The sequence below is a fragment of the Amblyomma mixtum genome, chromosome 5 (assembly GCF_055824585.1).
Source record: "Amblyomma mixtum isolate Tamu chromosome 5, ASM5582458v1, whole genome shotgun sequence".
In the NCBI taxonomy this organism is placed as follows: Eukaryota; Metazoa; Arthropoda; class Arachnida; order Ixodida; family Ixodidae; genus Amblyomma; species Amblyomma mixtum.
In genome coordinates, this window is record NC_143016.1 from 37,549,657 (window position 1) to 37,573,910 (window position 24,254).

General features: G+C 46.2%; 1 protein-coding gene across 3 annotated transcripts in view; it reads right to left on the reverse strand.

Moving 5' to 3' along the window:
- The window catches only part of LOC149341812 (WD repeat-containing protein 44), a 40,675-nt gene that overhangs the window by 7,879 nt on the left and 8,542 nt on the right, over positions 1–24,254 (reverse strand). For all 3 annotated transcript variants that reach the window (XM_089544018.1, XM_089544017.1, XM_089544019.1), the window contains exons 4-9: positions 22,983–23,009; positions 19,870–20,071; positions 16,400–16,519; positions 13,946–14,163; positions 7,747–7,832; positions 1,445–1,566 (exon numbers count right to left, since the gene is read on the reverse strand). In XM_089544018.1, coding sequence (XP_089400144.1) covers positions 1,445–1,566; positions 7,747–7,832; positions 13,946–14,163; positions 16,400–16,519; positions 19,870–20,071; positions 22,983–23,009 — 775 coding nt within the window. The remainder of the gene's footprint in view (positions 1–1,444; positions 1,567–7,746; positions 7,833–13,945; positions 14,164–16,399; positions 16,520–19,869; positions 20,072–22,982; positions 23,010–24,254) is intronic.

The window sequence follows — 24,254 nt, forward strand, 5'->3', positions numbered from 1 at the left end:
GCATGTGCACCGCACCGACTGACTGGGAGTACGCAGGGCGCGTGTGGCCAATGCAGCAAAGCAGCAGCTCGCCTGACGCAGTGACTCCTGCCCTTGGGACACATGAAATTTGTGAAGCAGGGACCGTGGCCAAGTTAGCAAAGAACAGGAGAAGATGCACATGCTGCAGCAGATTTAACTGTTATAACTGAACCGATAATGTACTATGGCAGCACTGCTATAAGAGTTTTATTTTACCATAGAACACATGGTAAAGCTGAAGGTGCCGCAACTGTCCATTGTTATACCCGATATATTGTTATAATCAGAATTGTTATAAGTGGGTTTAACTGTATTTGGAGTAAGCTTTTTTTTTGAGGGGGGGGGCAGCAAGGGCTGCATGTTGGGAGGTCGACTTTTATACAATAATATATGGTAATCGCAAAGTTTGCCAACAAAGGTAGTGCGTTCCCATAACAAAATTTTTTGCTTGGGTTCCATTTTATTTTCTGTGCTCGGGTTATTTGAAAACTCGGTTAATTTAAATATTTTTCGCTGTCCCAATGACTTCAAATGAATGAAGTTTTACTGTAATATGTGTAGTAATGTGGGAACTTCCCTGCATTCAATTTCTCAAGTGAAATATTGACTCTGAAACACTGTGATTTCCTTTATTTTCTTAGCATATGAAAGCACAGTGAAAACCAAGCTTACAATGTCCCTCAGATGGAAGTATAATAAGGCATAAAGCTGCGTCTTAAGGGGGGAGCCTGGTCTTGAAAAGTAAATGTTATTAATCTACTCACAGTTATGAAATTTTCAGGGCACATGTATTTTCGTGTGCTGATTCTAGATATGTCATTTAATTTCATGTAAAGCAATTCCTTGAGCACTTATGTAATCTTTATGCAAGTATTTTGGGAAGAGTTTTGAAGAACATTTTCTGCGGGAAACTAGCTGGAATGTGTGCCATTGGGTTCTCTTGACACCAAGGAATGCAATAAGGGTAAAATTATCATCCTGCTTATCATAGAACTTGAGTTATAGGGTACTGAAGCTGCCACTTCAGAAACAGGTAAACACACTTTTCTTCTCATTTCTGAAGCAACAATTTCAAAACTCTAACTTAAGTTCTATGATAGGCAGGAAAACAATTTTACCCTTATTGCATTCCTTGGTGTCTAGAGAACCCAATGGCATACATTTCAGCAAGTTTGCCGCAGCAAATTTTCTTCAAAACTCTTCCCAATATACTTGCATAAAGATTACATAAGTGCTCAAGGAATTGTTTTACATGAAATTCAATGACATATTTAGAATCGGCACACAAAAATACATATTCCCTGAAGATTTCTCAGCTGTGGCATCATTAATAAAAATTTATTTTTCAAGACCAGGCTCCCTAATTAAATATGGCACACTTTAACACCCACTTGAAAAGGTGGAGATGAAATGAAGGTTTTACCGTGTGCTCACTGGCAATGTCCTGCACAAGGCGGACGGAGTCGAACTCTGGAGGGTTCCGATGGCTGGTCTTCACCTTGAGTGTTTCCTCCTCACTGCCCTCCTCTTCACTCGGGCGAAGCCCTGCAGTTGTAAAGCTCCTTAGGACAATGCTGCCACCGACCTCAGTACATACATTCCTGTATCATGCAAAACAGTGGGAACACAACTAAACCCCACAATGACACATTTCACGGGGCAGGCAAGTAGCAGCACTAGTGAAATGTTTCTATTAATGTTTAGAAAAGGAAGAATGTAAGAAAATGAAAAGGCCTGAGCTTTGAGCTCGCGTGTTAAAGGCCTACTTGACCGAAATTTTTCAAACCGTAAAAAGGTTGTTTTTTCATAGTACACCCCCGTATTATGCTACCCACAAAACATTACGCTCCAGTTTCAAGCAGTTACGGTGAAAAAGGCACGCAAAAATCGGAGTTTTCAATACCGAAACTGGAAAAACGGGCGCCATTGCCGCCCGCCGGAAGTGACGCATGTTTGAGACTGTACTCCGGACGGGTTTGGAGCGTCTGCTCGTTGCGGCACGAGCAAAGCGCTGGTAGCGGTAGCGCGTGCAGCACTTTGTGCGATAAATACTGGTTATATGTGAAAACACACATCTTGAAACGGATGAAACGCCCTAGAAAAAGTTTTAAACGTGTTTTATTTGCTGTAGTAAACTAGAAAAGTCCTGGCTCAACCTCAGTGAAGATGATCGCGCCGCAATGCTTGTGAGCGCTGTTTGCCTGGCAGTATTCGATTACAGCTTGTGCAAAGTTCGGATATAGCGGAGAAAGGAAGCATATTCAAATGGAGGCCAAGTAGAAGTGCTTGTATTATAAAGTCGGCTTTTTTGAGCGGGCACGCGCGTGCCAACAGCACATGTGCGCTCTGCTGTGCGTGCAATATGGTTGTTGTCTTGATAAAAAAAAAAGGCCTGCCTTCTCCTTTTCCTTCTCATTTTTCTCCCCCGCCGAAAGGTATTCCTGCCTGTGCACAGAAATTTGGAACAGGTGCTGTGAACGCCAGTTAAATCAATAAAAACAGATGGATGTGTAAAAAGAGAGCTGAAGAGAATTAAGTGCTGCGTTAAGCGAAAGAATATGCCAGAAGCAAAATTTGTGTTGCAAAATAAATATATATTTTTCTCTTCGAGGACCGTGGCATCAATGCGGTGCCGATGGTGGGCTGGTTCATCTTTGCGCGCCTCGGTCGGGCAAGCCACTGCGCGTTGCGAAATACATGTCGATTCAAATGACCAAAAACTTATGCGTTGCGTTCATTACAGTATTTACCTAGAACCACTTAAAGCCCGTGTACTGCAGGGACGGAAAGGTTTTTCTAATCTTTTCAAACCACACAGCTGGGCAGAACGACGCGGTGTCCGGACCCCAGTCGACCGTATACACCCACCGCGCAAATTACCGTAGGTGTCTCTAACCAAACATATAAATTTGATATTTATATGTTATGGTATTTATATGTTATGGATCACCAACTAGCCCGCACCCTTACCCTACTGAATAAAATCAAAATTCTTTGAAAAGATTATCATTCAAATAGCATGCGTGCAGTTCTCTGGGGTCTTGGAGACGCGTCTCGAATGGTAACGCTGAAGCTTCCTGTAATTGACCTCAAGTGTGAATGGCGTGAGGCAGTAAGAAAGTCGACGTTTTCAGTAACGCTTGTGTGGCCTTCCAGGATTCTCAGCCCGGCCTGCAAATCTTCGAGGCAGCAGATACACTCGGCGCACGACGGCATTATTGCGCATTGGGCAGAGCTGTACTTGCAATAAACGGGCGTGCATATGTTGATTCCTTTTCAGACGAAGCAGACCTCTCCTAGACTTCTGCTTGGTGTAAATAACGTGCCGTCAAAAGGGCGTTGCTCGATGAGCAAAGCCGTCCACTTTAACTTCTGGACCGGCTTAGCTAGCTTGTGACAAGCGGTTCCCCCCTCCTCTTTATTCTCCCGATTAGAGACGCCTCGAAGCCTTCGGTTCGTGGCATGCTTTGCCGATCGGGCCAGAAAGACGTAGGTGCTATGATGCATGATGTAGACCGGGACAGGTCTATTGACAAAGCCCAACCCACAAAAGGGGTTAGCGCAAGGCAGAAGCGTCAGTCACCCACCATTATCTTTTTTGAAGAAGAGAGGGGAATTCACGTTAAAACCTGAGCTCCAGACAGCTGACACCAGCTTTCGAGATCGGGGGTGAAGGGCAGTGGCCGAGAGGTATACATGGTGCTTTCCGCATTCCTCGTATTCCCTTCCGCGGCCATGCACTTCGTCTACATGATGCCAGCAGTTTATTTTTCTCGGATACCATCGAGCTTCGCGGTGAAAACAGCCAGAAACGCGCAAGAAGAGCTTACAAGGGGCGCGCACTCACTTCAGAACGCCTGAAACTGGCGAGCCGGCGATGCCGGTGTCTCAAATGTGCGTGCGTCATTTCCGGTCAGGTTTGTTAGTTGTTCAGCACACCGCTAGGGGTCTGCGTCGTCTGCTACAAAGGTTTTTGAACGCTTCTAACTAAAATTCTAGATGCTCCACAGCCCTAATATTAAATATAAATATTGTTAATAACATGCACACTATATCGAGCGCAAAATTAGCCGAAGTAAAGTTTCGGTCAAGTAGGCCTTTAAAGGGGAAATTCCTGCATTACTGAATGCAGGCTGGCATCCTCAGTGTAGGTAACTAAAGACTGACTGAAAGTGACGTTTGTTGATCCCGGCTTGAAAGCTGTTGTCATTTTATGGGCTGAGGCAAAATGCTGCTGTATGCAGCAAGAAAAAAAATTTGTTGACGCAGCCTTTTCGGAATAGCGCTTATTCCCTCTTTGCTAGTATTGTGCTGTGACGACAGCTACAGCCAATGCCACTGCACTTCAATGAGGTAAATGACCTGATGCATTACTGGTCTTGTTCTCACTCTTTTTGGTCGCAGCCACCCACATAGCTTTTAAGAGACAGGTGTGTCACACATACTGACACCTTAGAAAAATAGCAAGTTCGGCAGAAAACTTCGGAGACATTTGGATTTGTACACAGAGAAGCTATTCAATAGGCAGGCCACTATAGCACGGCACTGCTAGCCACACTGGATATATGAAGATCAGAACAAGTGGTCACATAACAATTACCTCAACATTCAGACAACTACCTTTGTTATATGCAGGGTTTCTCCCCATGGTGGGTGGCAGTGGTTTGGTCACCCACCAGTTTGGTTGGTCGCCCATGTCTGCAATTACCTGCCCATCACTTGATTAGCAAGGCTGGCCCAAAGGGCGCCTAACTTGCCAATGCACAAACTGCACAATTATCCTTCTCAGCAGAATCGCCCTCTGCTGGTAGAAATTGCTGTGAATTCAATGCTGTGCTTAATGCAACCACATTAATGCTTGCACCAATGCCATGCCTCTGCTCAGTTTTTGTTTCTAGCTTGGCATTCAGGCACCCATGCCCTCATGAGAATGAGGCAGCAGAGAGAGCGATTGTGCTTACTGCTCTTCCTGTGCTCCATCCCCAAAAACAAAACTACACTGCAAGGGACTTCGCACAGGCAGCATTGTACAAGATGCAGTGTAGCAGGCTGGCTCCGAGGATTTTGTTTCTTTCACTCACTTTCTTTCTCGTCCCATGAGACTGTGAAGAGTTTCCTGATACTAACTGACGATGACTGAGTAGGGCTCCGAGGATTTTGTTTCTTTCGCCCACTTTCTTTCTCGTCCCATGAGACTGTGAGGAGTTTCCTGATACTAACTGACGATGACTGAGTAGGGCTCCGAGGATTTTGTTTCTTTCGCCCACTTTCTTTCTCGTCCCATGAGACTGTGAGGAGTTTCCTGATACTAACTGACGATGACTGAGTAGGGCTCCGAGGATTTTGTTTCTTTCGCCCACTTTCTTTCTCGTCCCATGAGACTGTGAGGAGTTTCCTGATACTAACTGACGATGACTGAGTAGGATAAAAGCAGTTGCCATGAAAACAGCGTAGGAGCACACGTGTGCCACAGATTCGCTTGCTCCGCACCCACTACCTCCTTGCCACTGCTTTCCTTCTACCGACAGCTATGTGAAGAGCCATAGCAAGATGCTGAGGATGTTTTGCACATGCAGGACTATTGCAAGTGATGATCGCGGGATCACAAAGTCTCGGAAATTGTAGAGACGTGTGTTACCACTTGCAATAAATATAATAACAAAAGTTGCAAGCAGCGGTGAGCACTTTTATTAATGAGCTGAGACTGACATGAACTTGTTTCCTATCCACTATTTCAGATGCATTTTTCACTCTGGCTATTATATTACTCAGCTCATATTTTTTTCCACTTTTTCCACAGTCCTATGAACAATGAGCAACGCGGCGCTCTACTCAACTATTATCGCCATTTTTTATAAGGAACTGCATCCTTCGTCTCACATTTCTGTCGCAGTGTTAACCCTTTAACAGCCGAATTACTTCCCGAAAAACAAACCAAAATTGCCAAAATTTTTTGGCAATTTTTGGCAGAAATGACTGTTGTCTGGCTTGCAACACGTTAAAGGCACAAAATGCTATCCATGGACAACTACCTCCTTCTCGTGTTGAAAATTTTAACTAACGTAATTGCCGACCATAACCCGTCTTTGACAGTGGGAGCAGCGCAACATTAAGCTGGATGACTGCGAATCGTCATTGGCAATTTTGGTACAATCTACCATGATGAGTATAGCTCGGGGTTGGTGGTTAGAGGGTTAAGGCACCTCGATTCATGAGCCAAGCTCAAAGGCAGTCCCCACTACGCACTCCAGTCGACAAACGTCCAGTTCAAGATTTTCTGGGGAGAACTCTGGTTGTATCTCACACTGACTGCAGCAAGTCCCGTGGTCAGTCGTTATGCTTAACAAAATAGTTATGATGAGCACTCAAATTGCCATGAAACAGCACCACAAGCACTCCTTTCTGGTTTATTGGGGTTCAACGTCCCAAAGCAACTCAGGCACTCCTTTCTGTCATAAAAGCTACGTATCAATAAGTGCAAGCTAAGGAAAACATGTCAAAGCTGCGCATTTTAAAGGGTCAGTCTACTCACCGTGATGAGTGTATAAATAATGGTATATTCTGGTAGTTGGCACCCTATAACATCAATAACGAGGGAACTGCTCCCCGTTTAGGCCGGAATTTATATTTTATTTCGACGTTAAAAGTCGCGCAAAAATGCATGGTGGCGACCTCAAACGTTCATTTTGTTCGTGCAGGTGGTAGTCTTTTTTTGTAGAAGCATAAGTGAATATACTATGTACCGTTTGTATGCCCCAATGTCAGAGAAACATACGTTTTGTTATAGTAAACTGTAGAAGGCGTACTGCTCGCTTTTTCTGTAAATCACATGAATATTTATTGGTTCTACGTACGCTAAATGCAGGCACATTCCCACTTTTAGTTCAGTGTATGATAGCAGAGGCGCAAAAATAACTCCGCCTATAGTGGCGTCATCTGGCTGTCAGGATGGAAACCATTGCTGTAAACAAACAGACTTTCCACTTAAGCCTAGAAGCGGCAGAATCGTCACTCTAATTATTAAAAGAAAGCAAATTTGTCACTTATACGTTTTCTTATAGGCGAGGTAAGACCAAGCAAAAGACCGGCGCCCCATTTATGGCCAGTGAACGCAGTGAAAAAGGCAGCAACAACGAGAATTCAGTCCGAAGCGAGAGGTCCGGCTTCGACGGGCGTCGCCATGTTTGTCGCTGCGCGGCGGAAATCCAGATGGTTGCCAGATGAGACTACCATCTCATACAGATGTGTTGCCACATCAATAAATTCTGTTTTAAAATGTTTTACCGCACTTCTTGGCACCACACCTGGCTAAACGGTAATTTGAGTAATGCGCTATCGGTTGCCACAAAGAAAATATGGCCGATAAAATTCAGTAGACTGACCCTTTAAGGATGCCAGCAACCACTGAAACCAAGGAAAGCATAGGGGAATTAAAAAAGTTGTTAATTAATACGAAATTAGCAGTGTAATAATATTTTTTACCTGAGAGACAGTTGATAGGAGAGCCATGCAAGGTTTAACAAAAAAAAAAATTCTCACTCAACAACAAAGGAAAGAGGTGCGACATTGATAAAGCACAAACTGGTGAGGCACCTGTGCGCTCTGCCCCACTGACGACATCAGAGAAGTTTTCAGCAAAGCATGGTTCAAGTTGCGGACTGAGCCATGGCTGTGGAGAGAAGCCAGTGGTTATCACCACCAACAAGGCAGCAACTAAGGGCTCACTTTCGTCAGCAGCTGACTTGATCCGGGTCACAGTCTGGCCCACCTTCTGGCCCACTTTTCGGCCAAGCATCCTTGTCAAGCGGCCTCTGCATAAAAGCCACGGTGACTTCAGGAATAAGAATCAAGAGCCTTGTAAGCTAAGGAAGACGCAAAAATCATTTACACATTCATTCACTTATCCATCTGTTCAGTACCAAGAGCACTGTTTCTATGCAGTAATCCACTTACTGTTTGCATAGGAGTGCCTACATGCCTCTTTTATCATTGTCAATGTCAAAGACACCACGATCATCACCATTTAGAGCTTCATAGTTATTTCTTGAATTTCCAGGGAAATAAATACTAAATGGTGTTTTGTTTATGGTATATGGTTATGGTTTATGGTTATGGTATATGGTATATGGTGTTCCATCACCTTCACGGCTGTTAGGTTTAAAAAAGATCAGAAAACGCTGTCAAACAATGTATTCACTGATACCTCACTCAGCGAAATTTTGACAGCGGCTGACCTTGCATGCGACAGATGGTACCAAATTTGTCATGAACGTGTTTACTGAGCATTTTTCTGGGCACCTCAGTTACATGCATTTTGTGGAGCTTCAGTCAGACTTCAGAATTGTAGTTACATACCGACTGTTGCGTAAATCAGAGAAAATAAAAAAAAATTATCTCGGCCTAACCGCACGTTTGTTCGGGCTCAAATTTCGCACAGAGGTTGCATTTGGCGGTCAGTTTTGTTTTATTTCACATTTAGGTGGGGTACTTGCCTGATTTGGTCAGAATTATTTGGAAATCCCCATTGTCTGTGGCGACGGAAAACCGAAACAGAAAGGCTTCGCAGCACTGGTACCCGTGGCGCCATCTCGCACTTACCGGAGAAACTAGCCCTCTACTGGGGAGGGCCGCGTAGGAGGACTTGAACTCGCATCCAAGTCACGGCCATGGCCCTCTCTTGATCGCTTTACGACCACATTTTTGGTGATGTCTTGCGCTGCTTCGTAGCAGACAGCACCAAGCAAAGATGATTTGCTCACCAATTTAGCACAGCTCGGTTTCTCCGGTTGGTACGAGATGGCGCTATGGGTACCACTGCTGTGAGGCATTCCGGTTTTGGTTCCCTGTCGCCGCAGACGATGAAGATTTCCAAATAATTCTGACCGAATCAGGCGAGTACCCCACCTAAATGTGGTATAAAACAAAACTGACCGCTAAATGCAACCTCTGTGCGAAATTTGAGCCCGAACAAACGTGTGGTTAGGCCGAGATAAATTTTTTTCGATTTTCTCTGATTTACGCAACACGCGATATGTTTTTATTCAGGTAGAAAAACTTCTTGTATCTTTCTGCCAATTTCAAAAGAACAATTTGTCTACATGTATGCCAATATGCAACATGAAGTAGTAACTGTTTTACCTTTAGCCATCATCAACCAACCCATTGCATGATAAAGGCCTTACCCAATGACCTCCAGTTAACCCTGCCCCGCACAAGCCGCAGCCACCATGCCCCTGCAAGCTTTCCAGTCCCGTGTGCCCTCTTGACTCTGGTGCCATGGTCGCTCTATATTTGCCCTCCCTTGGAATCCATGCCGTTACCCTAAATCCCCAAGGTTATCAGCTCTCTGCATTACTTGCCCTGCCCATGCACATTTCCTTGGATTCCATTAACTTGCATTTGTTCCACAATCCATTCTGCTCTCTTCCTGCCTCTCAACAATCCTATCATTTTCCTTTCCATATCTCGCTGCGCTGTTCTGCATTTAATTTCAAATCCTTCACCTTTAATAACCCGTTACTTATTCATCTGATGTTGTTACGTCCTTTATTGCTGGTAGCAGGGTACAGACTGGCGGGAAAGCCGCCAACACGTGACACATGGTAGCTCAGGGTTGCTTGGCCCTAAAGATTGTCCCGCTATAACACTCCTCCCCCCTACGTCACGAAGTCCTTCAGATACGCAGGGCGGCTGCGTTGGCGCTGTGGTCGCTGGACTTGAAGGGAAGCACTCGCTTCACGGTCCTCACCACAGGAAGCAGATTCGGTACTGGGCGCTGCAGCCTCCTCCAGTCTTTCTCCTTGGTCCCGTCTTCCAGGGTCCTCTAGGCTTGAAGGAATGCCAAGCCCGGAACACTCTGCCGGGGAAGCAACCAGCGGTTCCTCCTCTTCACACATCCCAGAAGCGAAACTGTCCAATGCGTAGCTGGCAGAACGACTTCTGAGTTGGTCAACATGACGTCTCCATCGACGACCGTCCTTGGTGACGACCAAGTACGACACTGGTCCTGTGACAGCATCCACAATGCCCGGCAACCACTTGGGCCCATAGAGATAGTTGCGCACAAACACTCGATCCCCCACATCAAACAGTCGCACTGCCTGGCTACGGCGCTGCATCACCTGCTCTTGTTTCTGCTGCACACTGGACTGCAGGTCAGGATGCAGACGCTCTAACACAGTTGAAAGTTTCCTGCCCATTAGCAATTCGGCCGGGCTCTTGCCTGTTGTAGCATGAGGCAGGATATGCTGGGTCATTAAAAACCTAGCCAGACGTGTGTCGATATCGCCTCCAACCATTCGCTTGAGTACTCCCTTGGTTTCGCGCACCATGCGTTCTGCTTGACCATTCGAAGAAGGGTGATATGGGGCAACGGTCACATGTCGGATTTGATTCCGGCACATGAAGTCTCTGAACTCCTCCGAACAAAAGGCAGTGCCATTATCAGAAACAACAGTTTCTGGAATGCCATGGGTAGCAAAAAGGAAACGAAGCTTCGCACAAACTGTAGCTGTCGACATGGAATTCATCCGGCACACTTCCAACCACTTTGAGTGAGAGTCCACCACAATGAGGAAAACTTTGCCTTGGAAGGGCCCAGCAAAATCGATGTGTAGTCTTGTCCAAGGACGCTTGGTGAATTCCCAAGGGTGAATCTTTGCAGCTGCTGGCGCAGACCTGGATTCCTGACAACGTGCACAGTCTCTCACCTTCTGCTCAACATCTCTGTCGATTCCTGGCCACCACACGGCTCCTCTGGCAAGCCCCTTCATCTTGACAATTCCTGGATGAGCTGTGTGAAGAATGTCCATGACATACGGTCGAGCTGGCTCTGGAATGACCACACGACTGCCCCACAGCAAACAACCTTGGTACACCGACAGTTCATGCTTGCGGCTCACAAACGCTGCAAACTCTTCTGGCAGCTTACCCTCTGGCCACCCATGCTGCACCCAATTGCAGACTCTAGCCAACAGCTTATCCCTTGACGTGAATCTTGCCACCTTCCTAGAGTTCCATGCTACTTCCGGCGCCATTTCCAGCATCCCTACTTCCCAAAGACGCTGCTCCTCTTCCTCTGCCCTACTGGCTCTCAGTGGTAAACGACTGAATGCATCAGCATTGGAAAGCTTCTCCGCTGGTCGATACTCAATTTCATAGTCATAAGCCGATAACATGAGGGTCCAACGCAGCATCCGTGGTGATAGCACCTGGGGAATGGGCTTGGCATGGTGCAACAGTCCTAAGAGAGGTTTGTGGTCTGTCACAATTTTGAAATGTCTCCCATATAGAAACTGATGATACTTCTTTATGCCAAAGCCGATGGCGAGCGCTTCTCGGTCTGTCTGGGCATAATTCCGTTCTGCCGCACTCATAGTTCTCGACGCATATGCAACCGGTCTCTCGCTGCCATCTTCGCACACATGACTCAACACAGCACCCAGTCCGTACGGGGATGCGTCACAGGCCAGCACTAGGGGTTTGTTGACATCATAGTGCACCAGAACATGTGATGACTGTAGCAGATCTTTCGCCTGGCGAAATGCTTCCGCCTCAGCTTCCATCCAACGCCACTCGCGACCCTTGTCCAACAGCCGGTACAGTGGCTCCAAGGCATGAGCTGCTCCTTTAAGAAACTTGTTGTAAAAGTTCAGAGCTCCTAAAAAGGCTTGAAGTTCCTTTTTGCATGTCGGCTCTGGGGCCTTGCGAATAGCACGCACCTTGTCTTCTGTCGGCTGCACACCTGCAGAGTTCACACGGAATCCCAAGTAACACACTTCCTCAACACCAAATTGACATTTGTCAAACTTTAGTCGCAGACCGTCTTCATGAATTCTTTTGAGCACTTCTTGTAAACGAGCATTGTGCTGCACCTCATCCTTTCCACCGATCAAGATGTCATCCAAGAACACAAGAACACCATCAATTCCATGCAACAGTTCTTCCATGTACCTCTGAAAGATAGCCACTGCCACTGCCACGCCAAATTGAAGACGGGTTACGCGGAACAGTCCCCGATGTGTTGTAACCGTCAACAAGTCAGCTGTTTCTTCATCAACAGTCTTCTGTTGATACGCCTGTCCGAGGTCTAGCCTTGAAAACTTCGAGCAACCTGCCAGCCTGGCAAACAGCTGCTCCGGTGTCGGCAGGGGATACGTCTCCCACTGCACTACACGATTGACTGTGCTCTTGTAGTCCCCACAGATCCTTATCGATCCATCTTTTTTGACAACTGGAACGACAGGTGTTGCCCACTTCGAGTGCCGCACAGGCTGGAAAATGCCTTGGCTCACCAACTTGTCCAGTGCTTCGTCCACCTTCGGTCTCAATGCAAACGGTACTTGTCGTGGCTTCAGAAATCGCGGCGGAGCTGCCGGGTTCACCTCTATGCGTACAGGAGGCCCTTTACTTGTCCCAAGTCCAGGCTCAAAGACTGAAGAATACTTCTTGAGCAAGGCTGTTGTTCCCCTACTGCCAGTTCGACTCGGCTCGTACACACTGTGAACACCACTCAGACTTATTCCCAAAGACTTGAACCAGTCCCGACCGAGAAGTCCGATACTAGCACCCTTAACCACCACCAATCGCAGGCGATGTTCCTGCCCCTTGAATTCCACCTTCACGGTCAGTTCACCCAACACTCGTAGTTCCTTGTTATTGTAAGCTCGGAGATGAAGATTACTTGGGCGCAACGCCCTTTTCGATATTCGCAGCTTCTGCATAGTCCGGTCGTTGATGACTGAACACACTGCACCAGAGTCCACCTCCATCTCTAGGGGACTTCCGTTGACGCGCACTTCCACTCTCACGGCTGGCTCTTCACCAGACAGCACGAACACGTCGTAAACGTCCGACGCAGCATTCTTGTGACGGCCTCCACTGGCCCGTTTTTTGTTCTGAGAGTTGGGTTCAGCCGAAGCGCGAGCTGCCGCCTTCCTCCTGCATGCTCTCACTATGTGCCCTCGTTGCTTGCAGAAGTGGCACTGCATATTCATGAATGGGCAACTGCTTGGCGAATGCGCACCCTTGCAGCGGAAACATACGCTTGTGCTTCCAGGCGAACCAGCCTGCTTATGGGTACCCTCCTTGGCTGTCACTGGCGCAGAGACCTTCGCAACACACGGGTCGAAACGCTGCCCGCTCACGCTGCCAACTTCACACGATGCGGCACTGCCGCGAATTTGCTCGGTCTGTCGCTGCGCAGATTCCATTGCAATGGCTTTCTCCCGAGCTGTAGCAAACGTAAGCTCCGGCTCCGCCAGCAACCGACGCTGAAGGGTCTCGCTTCGCACCCCGCACACTAGCCGGTCGCGCAACATGTCATCGAGCGACGCACCGAAATCGCAGTGTTCCGAGAGACGTCGCAATTCTGCGATGTAGTCGGCAATTGACTCACCGGGCTGCTGTTGACGTGTGCCAAACTTGAAACGCTGTACTGTCACCGACGGTCGCGGCGAGAAGTGGTTTGAGAGACGCCTGACGATCTCATCGTAGGCCACGGCCGACGGCGCATCCGGAGAACAAAGGGAGCGAACGATGGCATACGTTGCTGGGCCGCAAACGCTGCAGAGCGTTGCTCGCTTCTTCTCGTTACCGTCGATGTCGTTTGCTTGAAAGAAAAATTCGAGGCGCTCCAAATACAAGGGCCAAGACGTCGCCTCTGTTGGAACGAATTCCCCAATCGTGCCCAGCGCAGTTGCCATTTTTACCTCGTCGCCAATTATATGTTACGTCCTTTATTGCTGGTAGCAGGGTACAGACTGGCGGGAAAGCCGCCAACACGTGACACATGGTAGCTCAGGGTTGCTTGGCCCTAAAGATTGTCCCGCTATAACAGATGTCTTCAAAGAAAAGTCCCACTCCCCACCACAGTCCTTCAAAAGATGAGCAGAAATGTAACCAGCCTGAAAGTGGGGGTTCTTACGCTTTCCGGCGAAGGCTATCTGTGGAGTCGCCCGGGGGTCTGGTGCTTTCCTCATCAGAGGCACGGCCCACGTCTGATTGACCGACGTACTCAGATGTGATGCGCATGATGTGCAGAGCCAGTGGGTTGAGGCATCGCGGAAGTCGCTCCTCAGCCACGCTCAGCGGTACCTTCTCGCCCGTGTCCAGGTTGAGCACTTCCACTTGTTCCAGGATTTCCTGCACGCCACCCACACTCATAAGCAGTCTTGATGGCCTTATTTTGCGTCACCAAAGAACATGTCGAAGCAGTGGAAGCAGTCCTGTACGAGAATGCATGGCCTACAACCGGCTGAAGACCTTTGCAGAGGAAGATTTAAGGATGACACGAGCGGAGGCGGGGGCAGGGGCAGCCCCTCCTTAGCAAAAAATTTTCTATGGGAAAATGATGAAAAATCTCATTTTCCTCAAAAGAAAATTCAAGAAATTTATTGTACAAACAGAACTGCCCTGCCGATCGACTGCCTCCTCCAAGAGTCACCCACAAATCTGCCGCTGAACCTTTGTGATCCTTTTATACTAAGTAGAAGACAGGAAAAAAAGTGAAAGAATAAACAAAATCGCGATGTTATACAAACAGGTAGCAGAAGAGATGACACTAATGATACATTATTTTCTTCATCACAATGAAGGAAGCTATTTTATTTACATATAAAAACCTTAAAGAGAATACACTGCACCATCCTTGACATAAATAACTGATAACATTTTATACATAACGAAGCCTGCGAAGTCACTCTGTCAATTATGCACTTGCCCCTTGCTAAGGCAGAGAAGACAATTAGCAGCTGCTGTGGCCAAAAAACCAGTCTTTAAAATAGATGTGTTCTAGCTCTTGCAGCAGGCAATGCAAAATGAGAAGCTTGGAAATTATTTGTAGCACCTAACATGAACCAAATTTGTTGTAGAATGTGGGAGACTTTCATGTTTACAGGACAAAGGCAGTGTATACTCGTGAGGCAAATTGATAAAATGTTTCGTGTACAAAAGAGTAAATTATGCCATACAAGTACATCTAGTACATCTACAGTACATCTAGTACATCTAGTACATCTAGTACATCTAGTGTTGACCATTTCTTCTACAAAACATGCAGCAAGCTTGCGAGGTCACCTGGAAGCTCCTTGCCCAAACCTCGAAAATGAGTGATCACCCCGGACATTTCTTCTGCACACCAATCATGAGTACTATACATTCGGTAGCCTTCTGCTCAACTAACATATTCAAGAGTGTCTGACCCTAATGTAAACATTGTCAACAAAGACCAAGTTGAAGGAGTGCATGCCACTTGGTTCCTTTAACACTTCTGAGAAATCCGTGCACAATAATTACCGATTTAAAACACATTCACGTTAAGTAGAATAGCATGCATACAAACAATGTCCACTAAACTGTACAACACTGATAAATTAGTGTTGACATTCTAATATACCTTAAAAAAGTTAAAGCTCATCTATATAGTTTCTCTCATGTACAGACTATTGCTGAATGGAAATAATAACAACAACAAAAACTGAAACTGAAAAGTTGTAGATTCTCATGTGACTGGGACAGTTAACGACAACTCTGTTCAGCCAACACAAAACCTAAGTAGGATCAACATCTCATATGACTAGGGGTCTGCAAATATGCAGTCTATTCACGTGGTGGCCTTCATAATGCCTACAATCTCCAGGATTGGATGCAGTGACAGGGCTCAAGCTGCACAGGCAGGCTTAACAAACCATGCCATGATGCCCAATCGCGGAATTTATGACTTATAAGTAGCTTTCGCCCCTCTTATTTTCTGGGATATGGCACTAGTTTACTTGCTGTCATTACCAGTAGGAAAAAGTATTTTTCTCGTACGTACGATATGACAGCCATAGAATTATACTAATTTTTTGTTGCACATTCCCTAGTAGACCAGTGCAACATTTTTTGACATCTACAATTATAATTAAAAATGCCGTCGCGGTGGCTCAGTGGTTATGGCGCTTGGCTGCTGACCCGTTTGCCACACAATTTGCAACCAGGTCACTCTGGAACGGTTATGATCATGCTCAACAGCTTTTACACCACTCAAGATTGTTTGAGGAGTTTTAGGTGCATTATCTTGACAGTTCACAGTCAATATTGAATAGAGCATGGCCAATAGTGGTGGTCATTCTGATCCTGATGAGTGCTGAGTGCACATGCCAATACACTGCCGCCACCGAGCTTCTTTGCATCTGCTTGCGTCCTTGCTAGCCAATATACAATGCTTCCAAAGAATCACTGATAATAGAACCTTGATGTTTCGTCTTCCTGTGGCTATCCTTCCAGCTAAAACTTGTTTTGCCTGCTGCGACAAAAGGCAGTTTCTGAAAATTTGCACTGTCATCCCTTCCCATTTGCAGAACCACAGATAAAAAAAACTTGTTAGCTGATTCTTTACCCTGTCGGTGAGTGGCCGGCCTGAATCGGAGCGGGTGCGCATCATTATGTTCAGCTGGCGCAAGCTGCCTTCGCTGCGTGACTCTGGGCTCCGGGGGTTGCCACGGTCCCGCTCGTCGTCCTGCATGTCCAACTCTGCTCATAACCAATCCATGGGGACTGTATTATGAATCAATCCAACCAGTGCATAACCTACTGTACTAAAACATAAAAATCCTGTTAGGGTGAAGTCATCTGCTTTCAGTGAACACCACCTCCGCAAGCTGCGGAAGCAAGAGCAGTACACACATGCACACACTACCCTCTGCAGCTTCATAGGTTTTCATAAATTTACTTCCTTGTACAAGGAGAAAAGACAGCAATAACACTTGCCAAAAGATTGCCCAATCCCCTATTTAGACGAACCTGATGGCTCAGGCCCATCTGTATAAATTTTTTCACTGTGAAGCATCAGTGAACAACAATGAACCAGATAACCTGTGGTGAAAAAAGTCCCATATACATCTACTCTTGCAGAAGAAAAGAGCTCCCAAGTGTTCTTGCCCTTCCTCGGGATGAAGCAGTGACTGCCATGACTGTTTCACACCCCTTCCAATAGTAATTATCATCAGCCTAACTCCTTTCCACTGCAGGGCAAAGGCCTTTCCCAGCGATCCCCATTCAACCATGTGCTGTACCACCTTATCCCTGCAAACTCTCTAATCTCCTCTGTCCACTTAAAGGGATACTGAGGCGGTTTTCGAATCAGCTAATTTTTTAGGGTTTTGAAGTAGTGTCATTGCTGATCAGGTCCGTGAAATTATTTTTTCGATTTTGGCTAAAACAGTGGCGCAATCACCAATTAAAAACGCGATGTTCAAATCTCCCGCGACCCGCGCGAGCCTAGGAGAGGAGAACAGCGGAGAGGGAAACCTCGTCCATGTCGGCCAACGTGACGTCACGTTGAGGAGCCGGGGATACTTCGGCGCACCCGAGCGAGCTTTCAGCGCGCGTTCTTTCTCGCGCTGCGTGCGTTGTGACGTACAAAGCGTGTCAGCCGACCTTGAGAATCAGATTCAACACGAGGCACTACTCTGCGTTCGTGTCCATGAACAAATACGGCCGAGACTGTGTCGTCTTCCACTGTTTTTAGCAAGGTCAAAAGCTCGCAGCGCAAGCGCTCGCTGCTGTGACGAAGAATTCAAGCTGACCAAAGCAAGCCTACTCTGCTCGAAGCACTTTCGTAAGAGCGGCTACATGCAGAGCTTGTCCCTAATGTGACCTCTGGAGATTTTTGTCGAAAAGGCGCGGCTGAACCATGACACAGTTCCTTCGATTTTCTCGCGCATGAGAGGCGTGTCACCATTCCGAAGAAGTGCCTCTTTTAAAAGTAGAAACATGCTCACTTAGCCCATGAAGAAACCTTATAGAGGCTCAAGCATGTGTCGCTCTCCTCAGCTTAGGTGCGGGCAGACCACCTGAGACGTGCTCAGCAAGGCTCGGTTAGTGATTTTATACTCGGTTCGACGTGTCCAAGCAAACAAGCAAGCAGAGCAAAGCACAAAGCAAAGCAAGCAAGCATCGAAGCTCTTCATATGCGGTATCTCGTTTAATCGTAGCTAAGCAATTAAAATGAAAGCGTTCGACGTTGATTTCGGATGCAAATTTATGAGAGAAATGAATGCCAACCGAGTTTTTCTAAGAAAACACCGCAACCTTACTCCGTTTCTTCATCAAGTTGAGGAAGCGGGCGAGTTGCAGCTAGCTTGGCTTTTAAACACACATATAGTTGGCAACTACTTCACTGAACCTAAACTGCAAATCTAGGAAGGGCGAACGTTTCCGAGGCAGCGATTAATATTTTATGGCATCTGCTGAACGCGCCATGAGTGAAGTAGCAGCCTTGTGCGCGTATTTGGCTTGGTTTCCAGCGCACTATGATTGCGTCACTATCTTGTGGTCACATGCCTCGCAGTGCTTGGCCACTGCGCTTCGCTAATTTTGACACCAACTTTGTGCTCCTTCCCCGTTTCCTTGAAATACTTTCTTGCCCCAACCTGCAACGCCGGGTACTGAGAAGAGGATGTTTTGTACACAGTGCTTTGGGCCTTTTCTTTAGGATGACGCTCTTCCGGGCGAGCCAGGAGGCGTTCGGTGGTGGTAATTGACTTGAGTATTGTTCGCACCACTTCCTTTCCGAGAATACGAGCCGAGGTTGTGCTGGCACCTTTTACGCATGGTCTGCATTGCATCTTTGACGCTGGCGTATGCTTGTGCTAGGCGTAGAATTTTTTTCTTGTGTCTTTTTTTTTGTTTCAGGCGATACGTAGAATGAGCAAACTGTAGTATCCTTTTCTTCGGAGGTCAGTAAAAAAAAATAGTCGCCGTATTCGCTTTTACAACGACACGGAAAGCTGCGATCTGCACTCAACGCAGCGCCGGATCCGCATCGGCAGCTTCTCCAGTCCTCAAAGTGACGTCACGACCTCTCTTGACCAATCATGGGCAGCGGCGCGCCGCGCGGCGTGCCCCGCGGCACAGGCCGCATATTTCGGCTAAAAAAGGCAATTCGCGCTTGTTTTTGCCTTATTTGGATGCGATATTCCAGTATACAGCATGAAAAATTATAGGATGCCGCTGCCAGCCCGATTTTCAAAAAAAGTGCTTCAGTCTCCCTTTAACTCTCTCCCGCCCTTCGCTTTGCTTCCCTTCTCTTGAAATCTACTCCGCTAACCTAAAGAATCATTGATTATCTGTCCTCTACAATACCTACCCTGCTCATGACGATTTCCTCTCCTTTATTTCAGCTACAATATCATTAACACAAACCTACTCGGTTCTCTTCCCATCTATTAATGCTATCTCTAGCATTTTCCTTTCCCCAGCTTGCTTCATTGTCTGCAAGGCTTCTTGTGAGTGCCCATTCCAAAATCCATTAGAAAAGCGTGACCACAAACTGTGCTTTCTCAAAAGCACCAACTCTTCTGTCACGACTATAACCCCAGCCCAGCCGGATAGTACTACTGCTGTAAGGAAGAATGGAGACAAAGTGCGAATACCTAAGGATTGGCAATACTAAGAATTTTTTCCACAGACAGCCTAGAGTTAAAAAGGCCTGATGCATTGTAATATGATCTGCATAAACTACAAAAACACGGTACAGTTCAGGGGCAGAGCCAGACTTCTGCAAGTGGGTAACGCAGATCTTGTGATCTGCAGTAGCAAGTACAGAGTGCTGCAAGGTACTGCAAACATATCAGCTAGCAGATCACAACTGCATGTCTATTAAATCATGCCATCAGAAAAACGGGGTGAAGAACAAAAAAAAAAAGCAACAAAAAGCAGTCAACTTAGTGCAAAAATAGATTATGCTTAGGAGTCTAGCTTGTAACAAACTTGCTTTCAGCACAGTACAATAGACAGTGTGACCAAATGCATGCCGACACAATTCAAATGTGTTAGCGCCATCTTTCCAATAGATGAGTGGTGTACCTGAGGTTTGACGACATAATCTCCTCGGCATGCGCTCGGCAGGTCCATTGAGAACTCTGCGATGGATGGGGCTGGGCTACGAGGCAAACCGCGCGGTGTGGCATCGCCACTACCGCTGGTGCTTGGTGCCTGCCCCCGACGTCGCCGTGGAGGTGGCTGGGGGCCTTCCTTGGTGCTGGCTACCAGGTCTGGCTCAGCACCCCTGCACTCCCGAAAGCAACATTATTTACTTGGCTTGCAACCCAAGGCAGAACGGTTGTGCAGTAAGAAGTTATGGAGGGCTGGAGCAGCGAGCAGCAGCACAGATGGAAGAGAGGTGGACACGCGACGTGTGCACCACCAAACGTGTGCCACTGGATGTGACTGCATGCATGCTCTGGCCACTTTTTTTTAGTTTGACATCCTAAGAAGGCCAGAATTCGCTGTACCACAGTGACGAGCAGATTTTTGTTTTTTGGAATTTTCAAAGCTGATATGGCTATCACTGATGGCCAACTGCAAACCTCCAACTAAAAACAGGTGCATGGCTAACTGCGTTAGTTATAAAATTAACAATTAGAACTTTGTGTCAAACCTCGAGGACAAGGATTCACCTTACTTTACACAGGTTCAGAGCTCAAGGGCTGCCACAAGTGCTTCGCTACACGGCTAAGAAACAAACCACCTTTGCTTGGTTACTTTTGCCGAAGACGGTACCTTACGTTCTTGAAAGGTGAAATAAGCACTAGAGAGTGGCACCAGATATTGCCGCAAGGCGCAAGAATGGGACCTTTGAAAATTTATTTGTACAAATACCGCCTTGCTTTTGAGGATATGTACATAGCACGAATGCTCAACAGCCTTTACTCTGCACAACGCATGCATTTCATAGCCAGTTTCAAAATTTTTTGATAGGCTCTTTAACTCCTTCCTTACTGCGCCATACGCCATCGGGCATAGTTGACCGATGTTTTGAACCTGCGGCCAAAAATTAAAGACTGCGCTCCTGGACAAGCTGCACCATCTAGTTTGCTTCTGTAACACCATTTCTTTGATTTCAGTTTTGTTTTTTTATTTTCTAATGCGAGGAGGCGACGTGAACAACGAAAGTTTGACCGGACGTAGCCCGCCGGCCGGCATCACGACACTGCATGCTCCTGGAACGTTAAAAGCTACACTAAGCTTTTTTTTTTCTTTAGAGCACCAGTGGCGAGTTTTAGACAACCATGTGGAATGGTCTGATTTCAGTTCCGATTTCAAGACTTGGTGCTCGTGCGTTTCATTTTGCCGTTCACATTGTATTTTGTGTTTTAGGGTCTTTGCAACATACTGCCAAGCCTTTATATTAAATATACGACAGCAGATTTTTGATTATGATGATGTCAAGATCAAGGAAGGCCACGCCCCCTTTTAGGACCTTTTCAGTGTTTTTTCAAATGTTTAATTGCAACCAACCGAAAAACAAAAAAAGGAAAGAAGTAGGAACTGCAAGCTCCACTATTAAAAAAAAAAAAACAGGGACAGAACTAGGAACAAGTGTAATGTGCAGCACATCCCACATCTACCTCCACTTCATGTCCTCACACAACTGCTTTCTCTAGTGGCACAGCAGGCACATTGCTTAACTTGAAAGGCCACGGAAAGTGCAGTGTGTTATGCAAGTACGCAGCTGAAAATCGCAAAAATGGTAGCTATGAATATGTGGTGGAACGTTTTTTTTACGTTTTAATTGCTTTAGTAATCAATTTCTGGCTCAGTGCTGTGGATTATTTTTGTTTTGCTTGTATTCTTTTTTTTTGTGTTACCAGTGTTTTTTAACCAATAATGTTTAAAAAAGTTTTGCACACACAACTCTGAGTGGAAGTATAATCAATAGCTACAGTTTGATGTATTACAATGCACAGTCTGTTTAGCATTTCCGGAAGAAATAATTTTCATTTTAGAACACTCAAAATTGTTCATTTTTTTTCGCGGTAAAGAAAGATTGGTTTTGGTTTTATGGGGTTTAACGTCCCAAAGCGACTCAGGCTATGAGAGACGCCGTAGTGGAGGGCTCCGGAAATTTCGACCGCCTGGGGTTCTTTAACGTGCACTGACATCGCACAGTACACGGGCCTCTAAATTTCTCCTCCACAGAAATTCAACCGCCGCAGTAAAGAAAGAGTTAAGGGCCATGCATGCAGGGGTTTCCCCAAGAATTGAAACATGGGGGGGGGGGGGGGGGGGGGTAAAATTTCTAGGGAGGAGGATGGTGTTGAGGGTAGAGAAGGAGCAGCTGTCATTTTTCATTTTTTTCTTTTCTGTCGATGTGCCGCATATGACTAGCAACCCCAATGATAAAAGTTGTACCTAGTTCGCTTTACTGAAGAACCAAAGTTGTACTTAGGAACAGGCAAAACTAAATCGCAAGGACAATGTAAAATATCTGGAGACACTACGCGGCTGTTCAAACAGCTAGCAATACGCCCCTTTAAGGGCTGCGGAGGGAAATCACTGCATGCATAGGTCATAACCTTTTAAGTGTGCTGTCTGCGCAGGCATGGGGAATGTTCAGTACGGTTCACTGTTAAAGAGAACACGCGATTGCATGGCCTCTGCGCTTCGCAGAGCACTGCCACCGAGAACTTGTGGGAATTGTTGGCACAAGATGCATGCACAGTAAGCATGGCGGCTGGTCTTTCCGCGCACGCGCCTCATGCCACCAATTCTCGCTGCATCTAAGCAGCAGGACTTCGTGAAGTGCGGAGGTCATGCAAAGGCATGTTCCCTTTAATAGTGGACTGTACTGTAAACTCGCATGGGTAAGCCTCGTATAGAAAAACTACCATGACTTGAGATTAGAGACCAGGTTATAAATGAAATAGATGGCAAGTACAGCTGAAAGGATTGGCCTGAAAAATACATATAAGCAAGTACGTGTTGCATTTTAGCAGAAGCTACCACAGATGAACTTAACTGCTGCCTTGCTGCACGCTGGTCATGGATTACAAGGTTTTCAATTATAAATTGAGAAAGGGCCTGAAAATGGGGCATTGAATAGTTCTTGAATTTCAGGGTTTAAAGTAAACACCTCTTTTTTTCTTTTTACTTTCCCAGAAGCCTTACACAAAACAACCATCTTAAGCTGCACTCACCTGTGGTCTTCTACAGGCCCATGATCACTAAAGTACAGGGTAGAAACAGAAGGAGGAAGAACGATGTTAGATTCCAAGGGGTACAAACTTTGCTTGGGAAGATGGCCCATTGGGAGAGCTTCCCCCTTGCAAACAGAGGTACTGTGTTTGAATACCACCGATTTTCCAAATAGGTGCAGATGTCCTCATGGTTCAAGTGACTATTTTCAAGCACTCCTTATCAGGGGAATTCAGAGATCAGGTCACAGGACACATGTAACAATTATAATAATAAAAGATGGTGTGATCTGTATCCAGTACCCCCATCACCATGCATATGAGAGACATGCTCTAGACCTAAAACAAACCCGAAAAGCTTTTACTAAATTTCATACGCCAGGAACAACACTTGAAAATTTTGCACAAGCTATGCAAAAAGAAGGCAACACAGGTGAGTCAGAAACAAAACAGCTAGCTGAGATCGTGCATTGATACAGTTGTATAGTGTGAGCAGTAGTAGCCCTGCATTAATCAGGTGAGAAAAAAAAAAACTTTATGTTCAGGTGAAACTACAAAGAAAGGTATGTGCAACAACAACAACAACAAAAAAACTAAAAGCAAAGGGTGAAAGCCTGAGCTCAGCGCGGTGGCATAATAATGAAAGCATCATTCATGTTTGCGGCCTGAAGGCCTCATCAGACACCACAAGAGAACACTTTCACCAAAGTGAGCAAGCCAGTTCAAACACCTAGTGTGCTACTGCTCATAAGCCAGGACACAGTGCCAATTTTGACTCCACACTGAAAAATCATAAGTGAAAAAACCTCAAAATGGGACTAGTGTTTGTGAAACATAAAAAGGAGTGCAATTTTATACACTGCAGGCACCTTCTGTGTGCAGTCGTAGCATACAGCTCAGCACCTTGTGCTGGCAGCCAAGTTCTGCTAATGCTTCCAACTGCTACCAAAAGGATGGGCATACACACTGTAAATAGTGTTAAACATTAGCTGCTATTAAATTTTCCACGAATTCTGAACAACAACTACACATGTGGAAATGCAAAGCAACATGTGAACCAATATCAACAGGATAGGACCAGGCTTAATCCTGTGGTCCCAAAGCCAACCCAGACACCCAACATGGCTGTAAGCATTTGCAACGCTGCAGCATCGGCATGTGTTTGTAAATTGCAATCAATGCGACGTCTTCACCCACAAGCAAAAATGCAGGCATATACAGAATGCAAGGACACAAAAAAAACTGCCCTGGGTAGCTACTCATGCACAGCCCTTC